General features: G+C 39.9%; 1 protein-coding gene across 1 annotated transcript in view; it reads left to right on the top strand.

The window, feature by feature from the left end:
- Nucleotides 1-19150, top strand: part of naaladl2 (N-acetylated alpha-linked acidic dipeptidase like 2) — a gene marked incomplete at both ends in the record, with an annotated part of 178577 nt that overhangs the window by 41629 nt on the left and 117798 nt on the right. Inside the window, 2 exons of the mRNA XM_080832749.1 lie at nt 12806-13073; nt 18150-18269. Coding sequence (XP_080688875.1) covers nt 12806-13073; nt 18150-18269 — 388 coding nt within the window. The remainder of the gene's footprint in view (nt 1-12805; nt 13074-18149; nt 18270-19150) is intronic.

Below are 19150 nucleotides of genomic sequence, written 5' to 3'. Positions count from 1 at the left end.
TCATTGACAGTTACAAGCTAATTTACCAAACTCCTTTCTGTCCTAAATTGAGCAGTTGCTGGTGTGAGCTACAATATGGGAGCTAGCAAAGCCATTTCTAGCTCTACTTCACAATACTGCTGCCTAGTGTAATAAGTTAACGTAAAACATAAATGTTTATAAAGTATCAGACATAAACAGGATACAACACACCAGTTACCAATTGATATTATGTGTTTATATATACCGAAAATGTCAGTAAATCCAGATGATGATTATGCTGCTGCTGCTGTTGGTCCCGTCGCAGGTCCCGTCGAAAACCCTGGAGTCGCGACCCTGTCAGTTGTTTCCATGTGAAATCAATGGAATGCTTCACTTTTTGGCGCCGTATTGACAACTGTCTGTCACTCGCACACTGTGCTTGTAAATTATTTTTCAAGTTTGCACGTACCTATTTATGCGAGTGAAATACTCGCACTGTAGAGCCCTGGAAGGTGTCTCTAATATTCCTACAGTTGAATGGAGAACGACTGATAGAGCGGGTGACGTCACAATGGCTCAACCTTCCCCATGTTAGTCAATGAGAGAAAAAGGGGATGAAAAAATGGAATAAAAAAGGAGTGACAAGGAGTACCGCCACGAAAAGTCATAGCAGCTTGCACCGGATCGGGCTGGACGTTTTGGTGTTTGAATGGCGTCTCTAGCTCAATCGGGCGAGGAGTAGTTAGCTGCAAGAAAAACGTACGGAATAAATAAATAAATAAAGAAAACTTGACGATAACAATACTGTGCTTCCCTTCGGGCAAGCACACTAACTAGAATGCGTTTCGTGAACGAACTGCGAGAGTGTGCTTGCTCTGTGACAGAGAGAACAAGTGCCAATGAATTAACATGTATTTACATCTACTCAATCAGTGTAGTGGGGCCTTCTTCCAATATATTTTAGCAAGCAACCAAGCTCAACCATTATATTTTGGCTCCACTGACGTTTAGACATATGAGGGTATCTTTGTTGTTCTGTTTTTGTTTGTTTGTTTGCTTGTTTATTGTGAAAGGGTCTAGTGTGTTACATTTGGTCATAGCCTGATAGTTCCAGAGTCTCGTTATACTGACTTACTGAGCTAAGTGAATTGTTGAAATTGTTATCTTGGTAAAAGGAAACATCTCTGCAACAATATTGGAATGAATGCGGAACAGCCAGCTTTACTTAAAGTTTATTGTAAGATAGGCCTATATGTTAGACTTAATGCAGTTACAGTTAGACTGTAGGTCTAGTATCAAACGTAAGCAACACTTTTACTGTATAGCTAGAGAGCACGTGTATCACATTGGTTTATAGTCTGTCAAATTAGTTCTAGTTATTGGTGTTCGTTGGCATAAAAAGTTAGTCTTCTCTTATAAGCCTATAGTACATCTGATTAGAGTTAGCAACCATGAAAAACCTCTTCTGAAACTAAGAAGGATAACTATGACTAAATGTGACTAAAACTAATATGCATTTTTGTCTTAAGACTGAATCTAAAATAGCTGCCAAAATTAATACATCTCAGTGTTCATTTTGGCAGCTATTTTAGATTCAGTGCATATTAGTTTTAGTCACATTTAGTCATAGTTATCCTTCTTAGTTTCAGTCTAGTTTTCGAAAACTGAGCACACTACAACAGCTATGCTGTGTGTACATCCTCAAACGTTTTTCAGTTAACCTAATGATTCAAGGTCTCTCATGAATCATTACTCCCAGGACACGGGTTAATGTTAACTCACGCTATCGGTCACAACAAGTTACTTGGGATATGCTACCTCATAGTTAGCTAACGTTAGCTAGCTAAACGTTTACAGAGGCTAACGTGAAGCTTCAATCAAAAATTATTAGCTAGCTTTCCAAGCTAGCTGACACAACCTAAACACTCGACTGCCCCTTTGAAGTCAACTTAACGTTGGCTAATATATTCTAATAACTAGTTATCATTGACAGTTACAAGCTAATTTACCAAACTCCTTTCTGTCCTAAATTGAGCAGTTGCTGGTGTGAGCTACAATATGGGAGCTAGCAAAGCCATTTCTAGCTCTACTTCACAATACTGCTGCCTAGTGTAATAAGTTAACGTAAAACATAAATGTTTATAAAGTATCAGACATAAACAGGATACAACACACCAGTTACCAATTGATATTATGTGTTTATATATACCGAAAATGTCAGTAAATCCAGGTGATGATTATGCTGCTGCTGCTGTTGGTCCCGTCGCAGGTCCCGTCGAAAACCCTGGAGTCGCGACCCTGTCAGTTGTTTCCATGTGAAATCAATGGAATGCTTCACTTTTTGGCGCCGTATTGACAACTGTCTGTCACTTGCACACTGTGCTTGTAAATTATTTTTCAAGTTTGCACGTACCTATTTATGCGAGTGAAATACTCGCACTGTAGAGCCCTGGAAGGTGTCTCTTAATATTCCTACAGTTGAATGGAGAACGACTGATAGAGCGGGTGACGTCACAATGGCTCAACCTTCCCCATGTTAGTCAATGAGAGAAAAAGGGGATGAAAAAATGGAATAAAAAAGGAGTGACAAGGAGTACCGCCACGAAAAGTCATAGCAGCTTGCACCGGATCGGGCCGGACGTTTTGGTGTTTGAATGGCGTCTCTAGCTCAATCGGGCGAGGAGTAGTTAGCTGCAAGAAAAACGTACGGAATAAATAAATAAATAAACAAACTAGAATGCGTTTCGTGAACGAACTGCGAGAGTGTGCTTGCTCTGTGACAGAGAGAACAAGTGCCTATGAATTAACATGTATTTACATCTACTCAATCAGTGTAGTGGGGCCTTCTTCCAATATATTTTAGCAAGCCACCAAGCTCAACCATTATATTTTGGCTCCACTGACGTTTAGACATATGAGGGTATCTCAGAGTTTCGTTATACTGACTTACTGAGCTAAGTGAATTGTTGAAATTGCTATCTTGGTAAAAGGAAACATCTCTGTAACAATATTGGAATGAATGCGGTTACATAGCCAGCTTTACTTAAAGTTTATTGTAAGATAGGCCTATATGTTAGACTTAATGCAGTTAGAGTTAGACTGTAGGTCTAGTATCAAACGTAAGCAACACTTTTACTGTATAGCTAGAGAGCACGTGTATCACATTGGTTTATAGTCTGTCAAATTAGTTCTAGTTATTGGTGTTCGTTGGCATAAAAAGTTAGTCTTCTCTTATAAGCCTATAGTACATCTGATTAGAGCTAGCAACCATGAAAAACCTCTTCTGAAACTAAGAAGGATAACTATGACTAAATGTGACTAAAACTAATATGCATTTTTGTCTTAAGACTGAATCTAAAATAGCTGCCAAAATTAATACATCTCAGTGTTCATTTTGGCAGCTATTTTAGATTCAGCAGCTATTTTAGATTCAGTGCATATTAGTTTTAGTCACATTTAGTCATAGTTATCCTTCTTAGTTTCAGTCTAGTTTTCGAAAACTGAGCACACTACAACAGCTACATCCTCAAACGTTTTTCAGTTAACCTAATGATTCAAGGTCTCTCATGAATCATTACTCCCAGGACACGGGTTAATGTTAACTCACGCTATCGGCCACAACAAGTTAACCATTCTTTCAGTATAAGCAACCTTTGCATAGCCCCGCACAGCTAGGATAACTCACGTTACCGTAGTAGGAATACAAGCCTTAGCTCACTTGACCACACAACTAAATTCATGAATTACTTCACAGGTTTACTTAACAACTTGAATTAAGGAAAATGATCCCCCGTTACGGCTAGCTGAAACTGCCAGTGGATACTCCCGTTACGTAGTGTTAGTTAGCCTTTAGCCCCGTACTCAGATGTTACAGCTGCTTAACACAGCTAGGATAGCTCTGCTTAACACAGCTAACGTTACCGTAGTGGGAATACAAGCCTTAGGTCACTATATCCACACAACTAAATTCATGAATTACTTCAAAGGTTTACTTCACAACTTGAATTACGGAAAATGTCGTCTCCAACGTTAACGTAACGTTAATTTATATGTTAGCTGCTACGGCTAACTATCAGTTTCCATTAAAATTTCAGTCAGTAGGCCTACACTGAAAATGCTGCCATTCAACTCACCTTAACGAAGTGGAAATACGGTAGCTGGGTTAGAAACTGTAGTTACTCTTATTCTTTCTCAAAGTTGAATTGAGAGGGACAGAGAAATACGGTTCCTCTTATTCTTTTTCAAAGTTGAATTGAGAGGGACAGAGAAAATGCGGTTCCTTGGATTTGGCGAGCGGAGGTGTCAGTGAGAAGCACAGCTGCAAGCCAGTTTAATGACCCTATTATGACGTCATAATGGCAGAGACCTCTGCCATGCAAGTCTATGGAGAAAAAAGGGGATGAAAAAGAGGGATAAAAAAGGAGTGGCATGGGGTACCGCCACGAAAAGTCATAGCAGCTTGCACCGGATCGGGCCGGACGTTTTGGTGTTTGAATGGCGTCTCTAGCTCAATCGGGCGAGGAGTAGTTAGCTGCAAGAAAAACGTACGGAATAAACTAGAATGCGTTTCGTGAACGAACTGCGAGAGTGTGCTTGCTCTGTGACAGAGAGAACAAGTGCCTATGAATTAACATGTATTTACATCTACTCAATCAGTGTAGTGGGGCCTTCTTCCAATATATTTTAGCAAGCAACCAAGCTCAACCATTATATTTTGGCTCCACTGACGTTAGACATATGAGGGTATCTCAGAGTTTCGTTATACTGACTTACTGAGCTAAGTGAATTGTTGAAATTGCTATCTTGGTAAAAGGAAACATCTCTGCAACAATATTGGAATGAATGCAGTTACATAGCCAGCTTTACTTAAAGTTTATTGTAAGATAGGCCTATATGTTAGACTTAATGCAGTTAGAGTTAGACTGTAGGTCTAGTATCAAACGTAAGCAACACTTTTACTGTATAGCTAGAGAGCACGTGTATCACATTGGTTTATAGTCTGTCAAATTAGTTCTAGTTATTGGTGTTCGTTGGCATAAAAAGTTAGTCTTCTCTTATAAGCCTATAGTACATCTGATTAGAGCTAGCAACCATGAAAAACCTCTTCTGAAACTAAGAAGGATAACTATGACTAAATGTGACTAAAACTAATATGCATTTTTGTCTTAAGACTGAATCTAAAATAGCTGCCAAAATTAATACATCTCAGTGTTCATTTTGGCAGCTATTTTAGATTCAGTGCATATTAGTTTTAGTCACATTTAGTCATAGTTATCCTTCTTAGTTTCAGTCTAGTTTTCGAAAACTGAGCACACTACAACAGCTACGCTGTGTGTACATCCTCAAACGTTTTTCAGTTAACCTAATGATTCAAGGTCTCTCATGAATCATTACTCCCAGGACACGGGTTAATGTTAACTCACGCTATCGGTCACAACAAGTTACTTGGGATATGCTACCTCATAGTTAGCTAACGTTAGCTAGCTAAACGTTTACAGAGGCTAACGTGAAGCTTCAATCAAAAATTATTAGCTAGCTTTCCAAGCTAGCTGACACAACCTAAACACTCGACTGCCCCTTTGAAGTCAACTTAACGTTGGCTAATATATTCTAATAACTAGTTATCATTGACAGTTACAAGCTAATTTACCAAACTCCTTTCTGTCCTAAATTGAGCAGTTGCTGGTGTGAGCTACAATATGGGAGCTAGCAAAGCCATTTCTAGCTCTACTTCACAATACTGCTGCCTAGTGTAATAAGTTAACGTAAAACATAAATGTTTATAAAGTATCAGACATAAACAGGATACAACACACCAGTTACCAATTGATATTATGTGTTTATATATACCGAAAATGTCAGTAAATCCAGATGATGATTATGCTGCTGCTGCTCCCGTCGAAAACCCTGGAGTCGCGACCCTGTCACTTGTTTCCATGTGAAATCAATGGAATGCTTCACTTTTTGGCGCCGTATTGACAACTGTCTGTCACTCGCACACTGTGCTTGTAAATTATTTTTCAAGTTTGCACGTACCTATTTATTCGAGTGAAATACTCGCACTGAGAGCCCTGGAAGGTGTCTCTTAATATTCCTACAGTTGAATGGAGAGGACTGATAGAGCGGGTGACGTCACAATGGCTCAACCTTCCCCATGTTAGTCAATGAGAGAAAAAGGGGATGAAAAAAAGGAATAAAAAAGGAGTGGCAAAGAGTATCGCCACGAAAAGTCATAGCAGCTTGCACCGGATCGGGCCGGACGTTTTGGTGTTTGAATGGCGTCTCTAGCTCAATCGGGCGAGGAGTAGTTAGCTGCAAGAAAAACGTACGGAATAAATAAATAAAGAAAACTTGACGATAACAATACTGTGCTTCCCTTCGGGCAAGCACACTAATAAACTAGAATGCGTTTCGTGAACGAACTGCGAGAGTGTGCTTGCTCTGTGACAGAGAGAACAAGTGCCAATGAATTAACATTACATCTACTCAATCAGTGTAGTGGGGCCTTCTTCCAATATATTTTAGCAAGCAACCAAGCTCAACCATTATATTTTGGCTCCACTGACGTTTAGACATATGAGGGTATCTTTGTTGTTCTGTTTTTGTTTGTTTGTTTGCTTGTTTATTGTGAAAGGGTCTAGTGTGTTACATTTGGTCATAGCCTAATAGTTCCAGAGTCTCGTTATACTGACTTACTGAGCTAAGTGAATTGTTGAAATTGTTATCTTGGTAAAAGGAAACATCTCTGCAACAATATTGGAATGAATGCGGTTACATAGCCAGCTTTACTTTAAAGTTTATTGTAAGATAGGCCTATATGTTAGACTTAATGCAGTTAGAGTTAGACTGTAGGTCTAGTATCAAACGTAAGCAACACTTTTACTGTATAGCTAGAGAGCACGTGTATCACATTGGTTTATAGTCTGTCAAATTAGTTCTAGTTATTGGTGTTCGTTGGCATAAAAAGTTAGTCTTCTCTTATAAGCCTATAGTACATCTGATTAGAGCTAGCAACCATGAAAAACCTCTTCTGAAACTAAGAAGGATAACTATGACTAAATGTGACTAAAACTAATATGCATTTTTGTCTTAAGACTGAATCTAAAATAGCTGCCAAAATTAATACATCTCAGTGTTCATTTTGGCAGCTATTTTAGATTCAGCAGCTATTTTAGATTCAGTGCATATTAGTTTTAGTCACATTTAGTCATAGTTATCCTTCTTAGTTTCAGTCTAGTTTTCGAAAACTGAGCACACTACAACAGCTACGCTGTGTGTACATCCTCAAACGTTTTTCAGTTAACCTAATGATTCAAGGTCTCTCATGAATCATTACTCCCAGGACACGGGTTAATGTTAACTCACGCTATCGGTCACAACAAGTTACTTGGGATATGCTACCTCATAGTTAGCTAACGTTAGCTAGCTAAACGTTGACAGAGGCTAACGTGAAGCTTCAATCAAAAATTATTAGCTAGCTTTCCAAGCTAGCTGACACAACCTAAACACTCGACTGCCCCTTTGAAGTCAACTTAACGTTGGCTAATATATTCTAATAACGAGTTATCATTGACAGTTACAAGCTAATTTACCAAACTCCTTTCTGTCCTAAATTGAGCAGTTGCTGGTGTGAGCTACAATATGGGAGCTAGCAAAGCCATTTCTAGCTCTACTTCACAATACTGCTGCCTAGTGTAATAAGTTAACGTAAAACATAAATGTTTATAAAGTATCAGACATAAACAGGATACAACACACCAGTTACCAATTGATATTATGTGTTTATATATACCGAAAATGTCAGTAAATCCAGATGATGATTATGCTGCTGCTGCTGTTGGTCCCGTCGCAGGTCCCGTCGAAAACCCTGGAGTCGCGACCCTGTCAGTTGTTTCCATGTGAAATCAATGGAATGCTTCACTTTTTGGCGCCGTATTGACAACTGTCTGTCACTCGCACACTGTGCTTGTAAATTATTTTTCAAGTTTGCACGTACCTATTTATGCGAGTGAAATACTCGCACTGTAGAGCCCTGGAAGGTGTCTCTAATATTCCTACAGTTGAATGGAGAACGACTGATAGAGCGGGTGACGTCACAATGGCTCAACCTTCCCCATGTTAGTCAATGAGAGAAAAAGGGGATGAAAAAATGGAATAAAAAAGGAGTGACAAGGAGTACCGCCACGAAAAGTCATAGCAGCTTGCACCGGATCGGGCTGGACGTTTTGGTGTTTGAATGGCGTCTCTAGCTCAATCGGGCGAGGAGTAGTTAGCTGCAAGAAAAACGTACGGAATAAATAAATAAATAAAGAAAACTTGACGATAACAATACTGTGCTTCCCTTCGGGCAAGCACACTAATAAATAAATAAAGAAAACTTGACGATAACAATACTGTGCTTCCCTTCGGGCAAGCACACTAATGAATAGCCTATTGCACATTTGTACTTGAGTAGAACAAACTTTTCTACTTTTCTCCAATGGTCTTTAATGTTTAGGCAGTATAGTATGAAAATTACCTGTCTTCAATGTTTAGGCAGTATAGTATGAAAATTAACATTTATGTTGGGTATCACAATATGCTCTAATCTTAAGCAAAGGTTGAGTACCTTTACCATTTTATGAAATATTGTGAGTCCATATGTTGATCATTGAACTGTGAAGGACATCAAGGTCATTTGTTATTTTCTTTCCCATTGAGTGGACGTAAGGCTCCACAGATATCTGCCATCTCTGCCTTTGTCAGGCCTCAGACAGAGAGGCCTCTTTGGGGACACGGAACAGATTGAAGTCAAGGGGTAGGCCCTTCTCTAAAGAGCAGGATTCAGTGCTGCTGGTATTATCTATCCATAATAGTATTCTTCCACAGGTCAATAGACAGCCAGACAACTGCTCCTATCAAGTGCTAGGGCCTCCCCCTGTGCTGCATCCACTGACCACTTCCACGGCAGAGAAAGATACACTACCTGTCAATCACAAACATTCAACAGCATTTAATTACGACCACATAATGCCAATAAAAAGACCAGGGAATTGATATTATCTCCTCCTCCTCTCACTGTAATGCTGTATTGTTATACTTTTGTTATTTTTACCATGTATTGCTGATTTAACCCACTGCGACATTACACATATGACACCTGGTACAGGACAACCCTAGGGGGCACCAAAATCCTAATGTTATTACTTAGTAGGGCTAGGCTATGCATGCAGTAGTAAAAACATCGAACCTCTAAAAAGAAAATAGTGTGCCATTAGTTATGTGGAAGAATGTGCCCGAAAGCACACTGATTCCCACTCTTTCCACTCACACAGCTATCTATCATCATATGATATCTATATTTCTAGTCCTGTAACAGATGGCGCTAAGCTCGCTTTCTGCCATTTTGGAGTCCCCAAGGCTTAACTTGGTATCAGCCAGCAAAAGGCGTCCATGTATGTGCATGTGTGTGTGTGTGTGTGTGAGTGAGGGAGAGAGAGAGAAAGAGAGCAAATATGCATATCTGTGCATATACGATTTATTGTGAGTGTGTAGGTATTTGTATGTGTGTGTGTGTGTGTGTGTGTGTGTGTGTGTATGGGCATATATGGCTCATGTATATGTGTGTATGTCTTTGACTGTGTGTGAGAGATTCTCAGCTCAGTTCTCAAGGAGGAGACATCAATCAGCCAGCCAAGCTGTCGGGAGTGGCACCCTGCAGCGCTCCACAATGGCCTGAGTCCTGTGAATCACCCTGACTTTGAGAGCCCCTGTGCATAATGACGAGTTTCTGTCTCAGCCCCCCGACTCTCCCTTCAGTCTGTCAGTACCAGTCTCTTTAAGGCCGAGAGCCCCTGACGGGAGGCCCCCTTGTCCCCTCTGGGTCCCTCCACTGTCCCCCACCTTGCCTGACAGTTCGGTGATGAAATCTCACTGACTCGACACATCACCAAGCAGAGCACCTTAAGGGGTGTCTTCTAGTGAAATGAGGAGTGGTGTGTTACAGTATGGTGCAACGATGCTGCAAATCGTTTCGTACCATGTCGGGCAATGAGGGAAGCTTCTGTGTTGGTATTCCATTTTTATATTCCACCTTTTATGCTTTTTAAAGGGTATGCTCTTTCAGGGGTCATTTATTTGTGAACTAATTAATTGACTGTCTGATCTCAAATGATTTCTTTATCTCTTTTCATCCAGAAGAGAAAAGGGAATTCAATTACAGTGCTACATTTCATTTTTCAAAAGGAACACAGCCCCACAAGGAGGCCCTGACTTTCTGCCAACAAAGTTATCAGGAACAAAGAGCCCCCACATCATCTATGGCAAATTCGTTCCAACGCTTTAGTTAGATGTGTGCTCAGCATAGCAAGACAAGGATGAGCTATATCTATAATATGAACTATTTGAAAATCAAATTGTCAACAACTCCTTACCTTGACCTTCTCGAACATTTTCTAAAATCTAAACCCCTTCAGAACATAGATAAAAGAGATAAAAAATGGAATTAAGCTTTTATTATTTGAGTGTTTGTCGTCTCTGTGTTTTTTTACAGAGCAGTCTCAGTTGATTAAGGTCACATTTCCTGAGACAGAGAAAGAATCAGGCTGGTTGGCCATGCGTGGCAGTACTTTAATTAGATTACGGAGGCACCCATGCATAGCCAAGAGGGATGCTCCTGAGAACTCCACGCATGGTCTCCTACTCTGATGCCTGTGACTTTTGGTGCACAGCCCCACATCACACACTTGTAATTAGCAACTGGGCTAATCAAGTAGAGGGGACTCTCAGAAACCCAGCTCTGTAAGCAATGAGAACAGGCCGACATATATCTGAGCCACAGCACCTTTAAGTGAGCTGAAATATGCATGAAGCGCTGCCTGCTTTCTTGGCGGAATACCAGCTTATGAAAGACCTCTTGAACCCAGGATGAAACCATGCTTGGAGGTGGCGAATACCTTCAGCTTGAACTCTCCAAACCTAAGGGTGCTTTATATCTCTGAAAATGGTCTTCCTGCATCAACTCTGTATAATACTCTACATTTAAGCATGCATGAGTTGGGAGATGAATGGCTGTATTGATTATTAAGGATATGGAGATCTGTGCTAAATACATAATTGTGGTGGGCAGGATTTTGGTCCCTGGCTTTGGCAGAAAGTTTGCTGTATTATAATCAGCAGACCACACAAAGCCTTCATGGAATAAGCATGTTAACTCCAAAGTCAACAATCCTGTAATTAGCCTAATGATGATTAGCCCCTTACAAATCCATCAAAGCTTTGCTGACTGGGGTCCTAGTTTTATTTTGTAGTAGAGATTTCAAGGGATATGGGCAGCCATGCCTTTTGTCAGGCTCCTTTAGATGGTGCACTGGTATGTGTTTCCACTACCATTAAATATGGGTCACACTAAATACCTCCTAGATGTTGGGATATAAACAACCACACAGATAGCTTTGGAGGAGGGGAACTCTCCCAAACAAACTAAATTTGATTTCAGTCACTAATTTCCTTCTGCCCTTGGCTTTTCCTTCTCTACGATGGAAACTACAGCTGGTCTAAATTCTGTTTGACCCACAAATTAGACAGCTACTGAATTTGCCAGGCCACATGTGAAGATACTGCTCAAACAAATAGAGAGATACTACAGAAGGCAACCTAAGTAAACCAGTTTTCCCTCGTGGAGGCTTTCCTGAAATTGCATACATTTACCTCTTCATGAACATGTTTACTGTCAAATGATCCCTCTTGATAATGCATGCAAATCAGTTCACAAATGCATAAATAAAGCCATGGATAATGGTTTATTCAATGGGTATTTTGAAAGATGTTTGGGAAGCGTACAGTGCACAAATGCACAGTGCACATAACTCGCTGTTATACTTTGCAAAAATGATTTCCAGACAAAAAAGAGATGGTACACTTCAGTAGATGAAAGATCCCTTTCTAAAGGAAGATGAAAGTGTTATTCTCTGTAAAAAAGAAACCCCTGAGTTTTTTAATGAAATTAAGTAGGAGAAACGGGTACTGTGGTCACAAGGTTGTGCGCCTCAAGTAACACTTTTCCAAGTTGCACAGAAATCTCTTGCTCCTCATTGACCCAGGAGTTCTGCCGCCTCACCCTCAGTGTTCTAGCTGTTCTTCTTGGTTCATGATCACCTAAAGGGTCTGCTTCTACAAGTTACAGCTGCTAAACTTCCTTTATATGCTCCAAAGGTCTAGCATTCCCAGCATTCATTGTGCTCAAGTCTGTGAATCCCCTCCTTTCCCATGTGGCATTTTATCAGTGAAAAACATTTCTGCCGACTGGACAGATCACCTAACCATTTTGAACATATGCTGGACCTCTTCTCCAGAGACCTTGGCATTAGCTGTATAATAAATCAGTGCAAAATTATTATTTTACAAGCATGTGTTACTATGTGATACTATAGCCGATAGCAAACATCTCTTCCCTATGAATACTAGTAAAGATATTAGTGTTTTGCTTATAGCAATACAAATGCTACCTATCTGCAGGTCTAGTTCTTATTACAAAGCATTAGTTAATTTGCCTACTGATATTGAAAACATTTGATTTAATGTCATTGTTTTGATACTCATTATACTAATATGTCAACACAACTGAACAGAAACTCAACTTTTGTTTTTGAGTTCTACTAAGTAAAGCATGAACTACAGTGTCACCTATCAACATTTCTTAGCCGTTTCTCCAAGGTAACATAAGAAAGTTTCATGTGATATTCATAGTTATAGGATTAAAGTATAAGTGACTTATGAACATAACCCATCACAGCTATCACTGATATGTCACTAATGCTGGTACATGCTCTCTCTCTTTCTTTCTCTCTCTCTCTCTTTTCAACAGGAGCTTTAGCTCATTGTCAGAACAAAGTGAGTTGTCCAGAGTGTCACATCTTCTGCAGAGGTGGAGAGATTTGGGTCTGAGGGACGTCCAGCTATCCAATCACACTGTTCTCCTCAGCCACGCCGGCCCCTCCCCTAGTTCCATCATTGACAAGCACAACGATCAGTGTTTTCTGCCCAACGGAGAGGAGTGTGGTGCCGCAAGTCCACCTCCAGCAACAGACCCGTACCCTTCCTTTGCTGCCTACTCTGCCGTGGGAAGTCTGGAGGTACGTGTTTCAACAGACAATTTCCCCCTCACCCCCCACGGGCAAAGACAATTGCAAGTGTTTTCTTCAATCAGGGAAGGGAATCTCAGTATTTATGATGTGTAGGCACAGGCTGTGTCCTCCACTGTGAAGGTTAATTTAAACCATTATGCAAGGCAGCCCCTGTTTCACGGGGCCTATGCAATATTCTCAAGCTATTTTTAGAGGTTATGCGTCCTGTCTCCAGAGAGGACTGCGAGTGTCAAAAGAAGATGTATCGCTATTCCCCCCTTCAAGTTAGACCAGCAACCTAAAGTGATGGCGGGAAGAGAGAGCAGGAGGGAGAGAGAGAGAGAGAGAGAGAGAAACTTGCTTTTCTCAAAATGCGTAGTTGCCTAGAGTTAGTCCTTTGAAGTCTGTCCCCTAGAAGAAGGGTCAAAGTCATCCATCACCGAGCTGTTTTCATATGCTTCTCTGTTTGCGCCTTTGAATTAAACACCATTTGCAATATCTCAAAATCAGTTACAGGCAAAAAAAAAAAAAAGCAAGTGAGGGAAAGGGAAAACAAGCAAACATGGCTATCTTGATTGATGGAATGCTGGCCGAGTCCATTTTTAATGTGCTGTGTGTGGGACACATTGGATCCCCTCGTCTAGCCACAGTGACACCGGGGTCAGTGAGCAATTCACTTCCACTCTACTCATCTACGGAGTTTGTTAAAGATTTAGTGCATGTCGTGGGAAAACTGAGACACGTGTGACATGTCCAGACATGAATTTTGGATTAGCTCCCCCTCAGAAAAGGACACTCAGAATGAAGGTCCTAATGTTTAGATGTAGAAGCAGAACATAGTACCTTAAGCCGTTTTGTGAAATTGAATGATTTTCATTTACAAAAGGAAACACATCACTTTTCATTTAAATCATTCTGGTTTGTATACCTATAATTTAACCTAAATTAATGTAATTTTTGTACCACCTTGATATGCATCCTCTATCTTATTTAAATCAAAAAATCAAATGCTTGGAGACTATTTTCCAAATGATGTACAAATTTAAATGGGATACATTTCCCCCAGTGTGACAGTTAATTGAATCTCCTCAAACAAGCAACAAATTAAAAAGTTAAAACTGCTGGGTTCTAAATTAGTCTGAAACTGACAGCATTATTTAGAATTAAATTGTCGAGACATTAACTACGGACTTAATTTTCATTAGAGGAAATTGGAGGGCCTTTTGTGTAGTGAAAGGGCAGAATATACAATCTTGTTGCCAAATTAACTTCATTATCTCTAAATGTATAATTCTGAAGAGAAAAAAAATGGTTTTCACCTTTACTCAACCCAAGGCAGTTCTCCAGACACAGCAGACGTTACGTGCTGATCAGAGAAGACAAAATGCAGGATGTAGACGGTGTACATATCAGCAACAACCCACAATTCACTGCTCCATCCACACACCCACACAGGGCAAGACTGCAGACGTGATATGAGTGTCACTGAGCTGGACCTGTGAAAATGAAGCTGTTACAATAATTTGTCCAATAATGTGAGCTGTTAATGACGACTAAAACAGTGATGCCGCTGTACTTCACTCAAGTCCACTCAATTTAAAGGTGCCACTGCCAATGGTAACGTATGACCAATAGTAAAGCGTATTACAATCACACATTTAGTGCAGGGAGAGCTTCCCATGGCCTCTCTTATTGACACATTTTTAGTTTTAGATTTTTTTAGTTTTTAGCAGTTTAAATGATAATTTTGTATTTATTCAATGACTAGCATGCAAAGAACCACTGTACTGCCACATGTCTGATATTTTCTAGCATTTCTACAGAAAAAACCCAAGGCAAAAATACAAATATTTTTGCAAAGATTTTTGATGAAGCATTCTTCACTCTTATATCTCTGATATTACATAACAAAGAGCAGGCTACATTCTCCAGTGTCACGTCTTCATAGGAAGACAGTGACATTTTAATGGCAGAACTAATTCTAATGGCAAACCAGTTAAGTCTACCTGTTAACCCTGTTACATGTTCGTGTTGTCAATATGCCTTTAAAGCTCAGCGAGTTTTTGTCCTAGAGTCATAACATCCCCAGAAACCTTTAATCTTAAACATATATGCCACGTGTGCGTCAATGTTTTCGAGGAAATATACAAAAACATGAAGGCATGTCAGACTACCTAAACAAGTCTATCAGGCCCTAGTCCCCAGAGGGTTAAGAGTGACACTTGGTGCCCAGTATCTCCTGGCCCCCGTAATGATCCCTATGTGCCATACTCCAACATGATGTTCTTGCTTCAGACAAAAAAGAGTACACTGGATTGGCCTTGCAGCTCAGATTTTCAGTTCATTATTCTTATTAAATGTAGCCCCTTTGGATGGATTTTATTACAGCAACACTCAATGTTAAATTGTCCCTTGTAACTGTCTTCTTTCATTTCTCAAACTGTTCAACATTCTTGTATTTGCATTGCTCCTCCGCTGTTAACTCACCTTGTGTGGGTGTTTTTTCTCCCTTTTAATTAAATGGAATATAATTAAACAAGGTTAATAAATTCCCTGTTCTCAAGGTTATTTCAGTACTACTTAATGTGAAGCAATCATTCCCTTACAGTGTAATTTTTAATGTGTGGAGGAGCTTGCCTGCTTGTTCTTCCAAAGCCTCTGTAAGTCCACAAAGGTTCAGTTCATCTGACAAGGCAGTCATACTTCCTAGATTCCCCTTACTCCCCAGGGTAGTCAGGGTAATCAGTCACAGTTCCTTGGTCCCTCAGTGTTAGCCATCTTTGTGGGGTGTCTATAATGTTGCTCACCACACCATATCAAGTCTGAATGGGTGAAAAGGTTCTACATATTCATAGGCTCATAGGAGTTTGTCCCATTACACTCCACAAAGTCTCTAGGTGTGTTTTACTATGTCTCTTGTTTGTAATATTGAGGGACCAGAAGGTGAAGTTAATTTTGTGTTTACAGATGTTTATGTTTCGTAAGACTGGGGGAACCAACATGACTTATGGAACACTGACCTTTGCTCCCATTGGAGTTTCTGTTTATTAGTTTTTTGTGTCAGTTATTGTGACATATTTTGTTGGGACAGCTGTTTAAAGACCGTACAGATGAAAAGTGACCGTGTTTACATAGAATTAGCTCATTCAGACTGCTGACTATCATCTGCATCTGTCACATGTAATGTTGATCTGCAGTTTAATGTCACTGTCAATCTGCTTTTGGGGGTTTGAGTGTGTATCATGTGTTGGTTAATTATTATTTTGTATCACAATTGTTAACCTACAGTAAGTCTTGTATGTCTGTATGTAAGTAGGTTTAGAGCACCTTCACCAATAATGTAGTGTATACTTGTTAAATGCCTTTTCTTCACACTGGAATTTAATTTACTGCGCATAAACACAATTTTGTTTTTGTAATCACGCTTGAAATGATGAACAATTAACATGCACACCTCTTTGTTCAGAGGATCAGATAATGCTAACAGGCCATTGGAGAGTATTAAAAAAGTGAAATTTGGAACACATTGAAATGTAATGTTTCTAATCTGTTTACCTCCTTTGATTTGAGGCTAATCTTATTTTCCACAGACAGATACATTTTACTTAGCCATTGTTTCTGTGCAGCCAGCCCTCGGAGATGTGCATGCCTATTCATCAGATGCGCGCTTGTGCGGTAGCAAGCGGCCCAGCCAACGGCCTCCTTCTGACTGTGATTGTGTTAACTCCCACATAATGGCACTTAAACACACGAGCCCGTGCCAAAGCAGGCCCCTGACAGCCTCGGTCGAAATGAAAAGCTGCATTGTGGAGGGATAAATATGTTGGGTAATTTAGCGATCCAGGGTAAAGCGTGTGTGGACAGCCTGCCAGCCCTGTCCTCACGTCCCCGCGTCTCACCACGGGACGCCCTGATTGGTCCCCTCCACTCACCAGCATCACCTCAGCCTACCTGGATGGGGATTATTGGGCATGTGCATCACACAGCTCCTAGGTTCATGTAATAGCATTCCTTCGTGAACAATTATAAATAAAGTGTGAAAGGAATTACTCTGGGTTGAAACCTGGGCACTTTAAGGTGTGTCTATGTGTGTAAGTGTGTGTGTGTGTGTGTGTGTGTGTGTGTGTGTGTGTGTGTGTGTGTGTGTGTGTGTGTGTGTGTGTGTGTGTGTGTGTGTGTGTGTGTGTGTGTGTGTGTGTGTGTGTGTGTGTGTGTGTGTGGATGTGTTCTGTTCTCTACATTTGTTTTTTTCTTGTGTTTCTGTATGATGCATTTTATATACATGTGTAATCATGACAAAACGTATACTGTACATATTCAAAACATTCTCTGTCTCTCCTCCTCCTCGTTCATCCCCACAATATTGTGAATGAGCTGTTATTTTATGTGCTTCCCTAAAGAACATATAATTAAGCGGCATTGTTTGTACAATACCTCAATCAGAGGACACATCTAATTTTTTGAACAGCCGAGAAAGTCGGTGAATGATTTTGTTGAATGGACAAAATGCATTCTGGATAGCAAATGACTATGTTGCTGCAAAACCTTATCCCTCTCACTGGCAGTGAAAAAGAAAGAAAAAAAAAACCCTCAAAGAGCTAATCCTGTCGTTTTCCAATTCTGTCTCTGTTCGAGGGAGTTTAACAGAGCACTTTTATGATGCGGATACTGACAATGGTGATAAATCTACAATTCCCCTGCTCACTGGATGCAAACGAGATGGGCTCTCCTCACACTGCCATCACATTCAATTTGCCCCCAGGTCTTATGAAAAATGAATTGGAGCCCAGGTACAATACTGCAACTGATTTCCTGCTGTGTACCGGGGCCCTTAAATAGCCTTCTCTTCTCTTCTGAACTTGCAATGACTTTTCAGTAACTTTCACATCAGTGCCCATGGACACTAGAAGATGTGTATTCCCTAAATTATTAGACCTTTGGTCTCACCATTTACAAAACAAGAACTATTAGGATATTTTGATCTCAATGATAAGCACAATGAATCATCTAATCCAACTTGATTAAAGGCTGGGTGTCTCTAGGAAGGTCTGGTCTGAAGTCTCTCCTTTCCTGTGGTCTATTCAGGCAGAGGTTGTGGATGTACAGTATGGCAGCATGAAGGACCTGACCAAAGCCAAGGCCTCACGGAATCTCACAAACAAAATAGCAATAATGAAGCTTGGGCAAGCACCATTACAATATAAGGTAAGTACATATCTTCATGATTATAATTGAATTGTCGATACGTTTGTACATTGAATTGTACTTTGAAAATTCAGGGCAGTTTGAAAGGTGCCTCAAAACTGAGTGTGGGAATGGATAGTTTGGTGTTAATGTGATTTTTAACACTGATTTTATTTTTTAATGACCTGCATGACTTTGATGTGATGCTTACCATGTGAGTAATTACCATTAAATTAACCCCCAAGGGGAACCCCTCACAATATGGTTAGGGTAGTTGTTCAAGTGCTACAGATACAAAATTGGTCTTACCTGACATTTTTGTATTGTTGTTGCAAGACTAATGAGATAAAGGCATCGAGTGCGGTAAAGCTGAACCAAACAGTAATTAGGTGATTGAGTGTAAAGATGACAAGGCCATTTAAAATGGTTCCACATTTCCTTAATTTTGATTGAACTTCCTTTGGGTTAGAAGCTATTAGGCCAAACTAAATGAATAAACAAGATGTTATTAAACTAATGTGATTTTGAAAGTCATATTTATTTTCATTATATTTAAAGTCTCTTGCCTTTAATGTTCTATCTGTAAAACAGTTCTGTGATTTTGTTTAAAGGAGTAAGGCAGTTAGATTGATGAATGTGGACCGAAGTAATAAATGTTAAGTTAGGCAGTGAAGGTGACTGGCAGGGTATTTCAATTAATGCTGACCATGAAAAGGTTTAGAGTAGCATAGAGCCATGATTGTTTAGTATGTGAACACCTTTTTAGCTTAACTTGGTAATATAATGGAATAGTAAGCTGTATCACATTTAGATTCTGGGCCTGTAATATAAACATTGTATATTAATTCATAATACCTACCTTAATAGAATGTATTCAATGTATCAGTTGATAAGAGCTGATC

Source organism: Sprattus sprattus, assembly GCF_963457725.1.
Source record: "Sprattus sprattus genome assembly, chromosome: 2".
NCBI classification, from domain to species: domain Eukaryota; kingdom Metazoa; phylum Chordata; class Actinopteri; order Clupeiformes; family Clupeidae; genus Sprattus; species Sprattus sprattus.
This window is presented reverse-complemented; position numbering and strand designations above follow the sequence as displayed.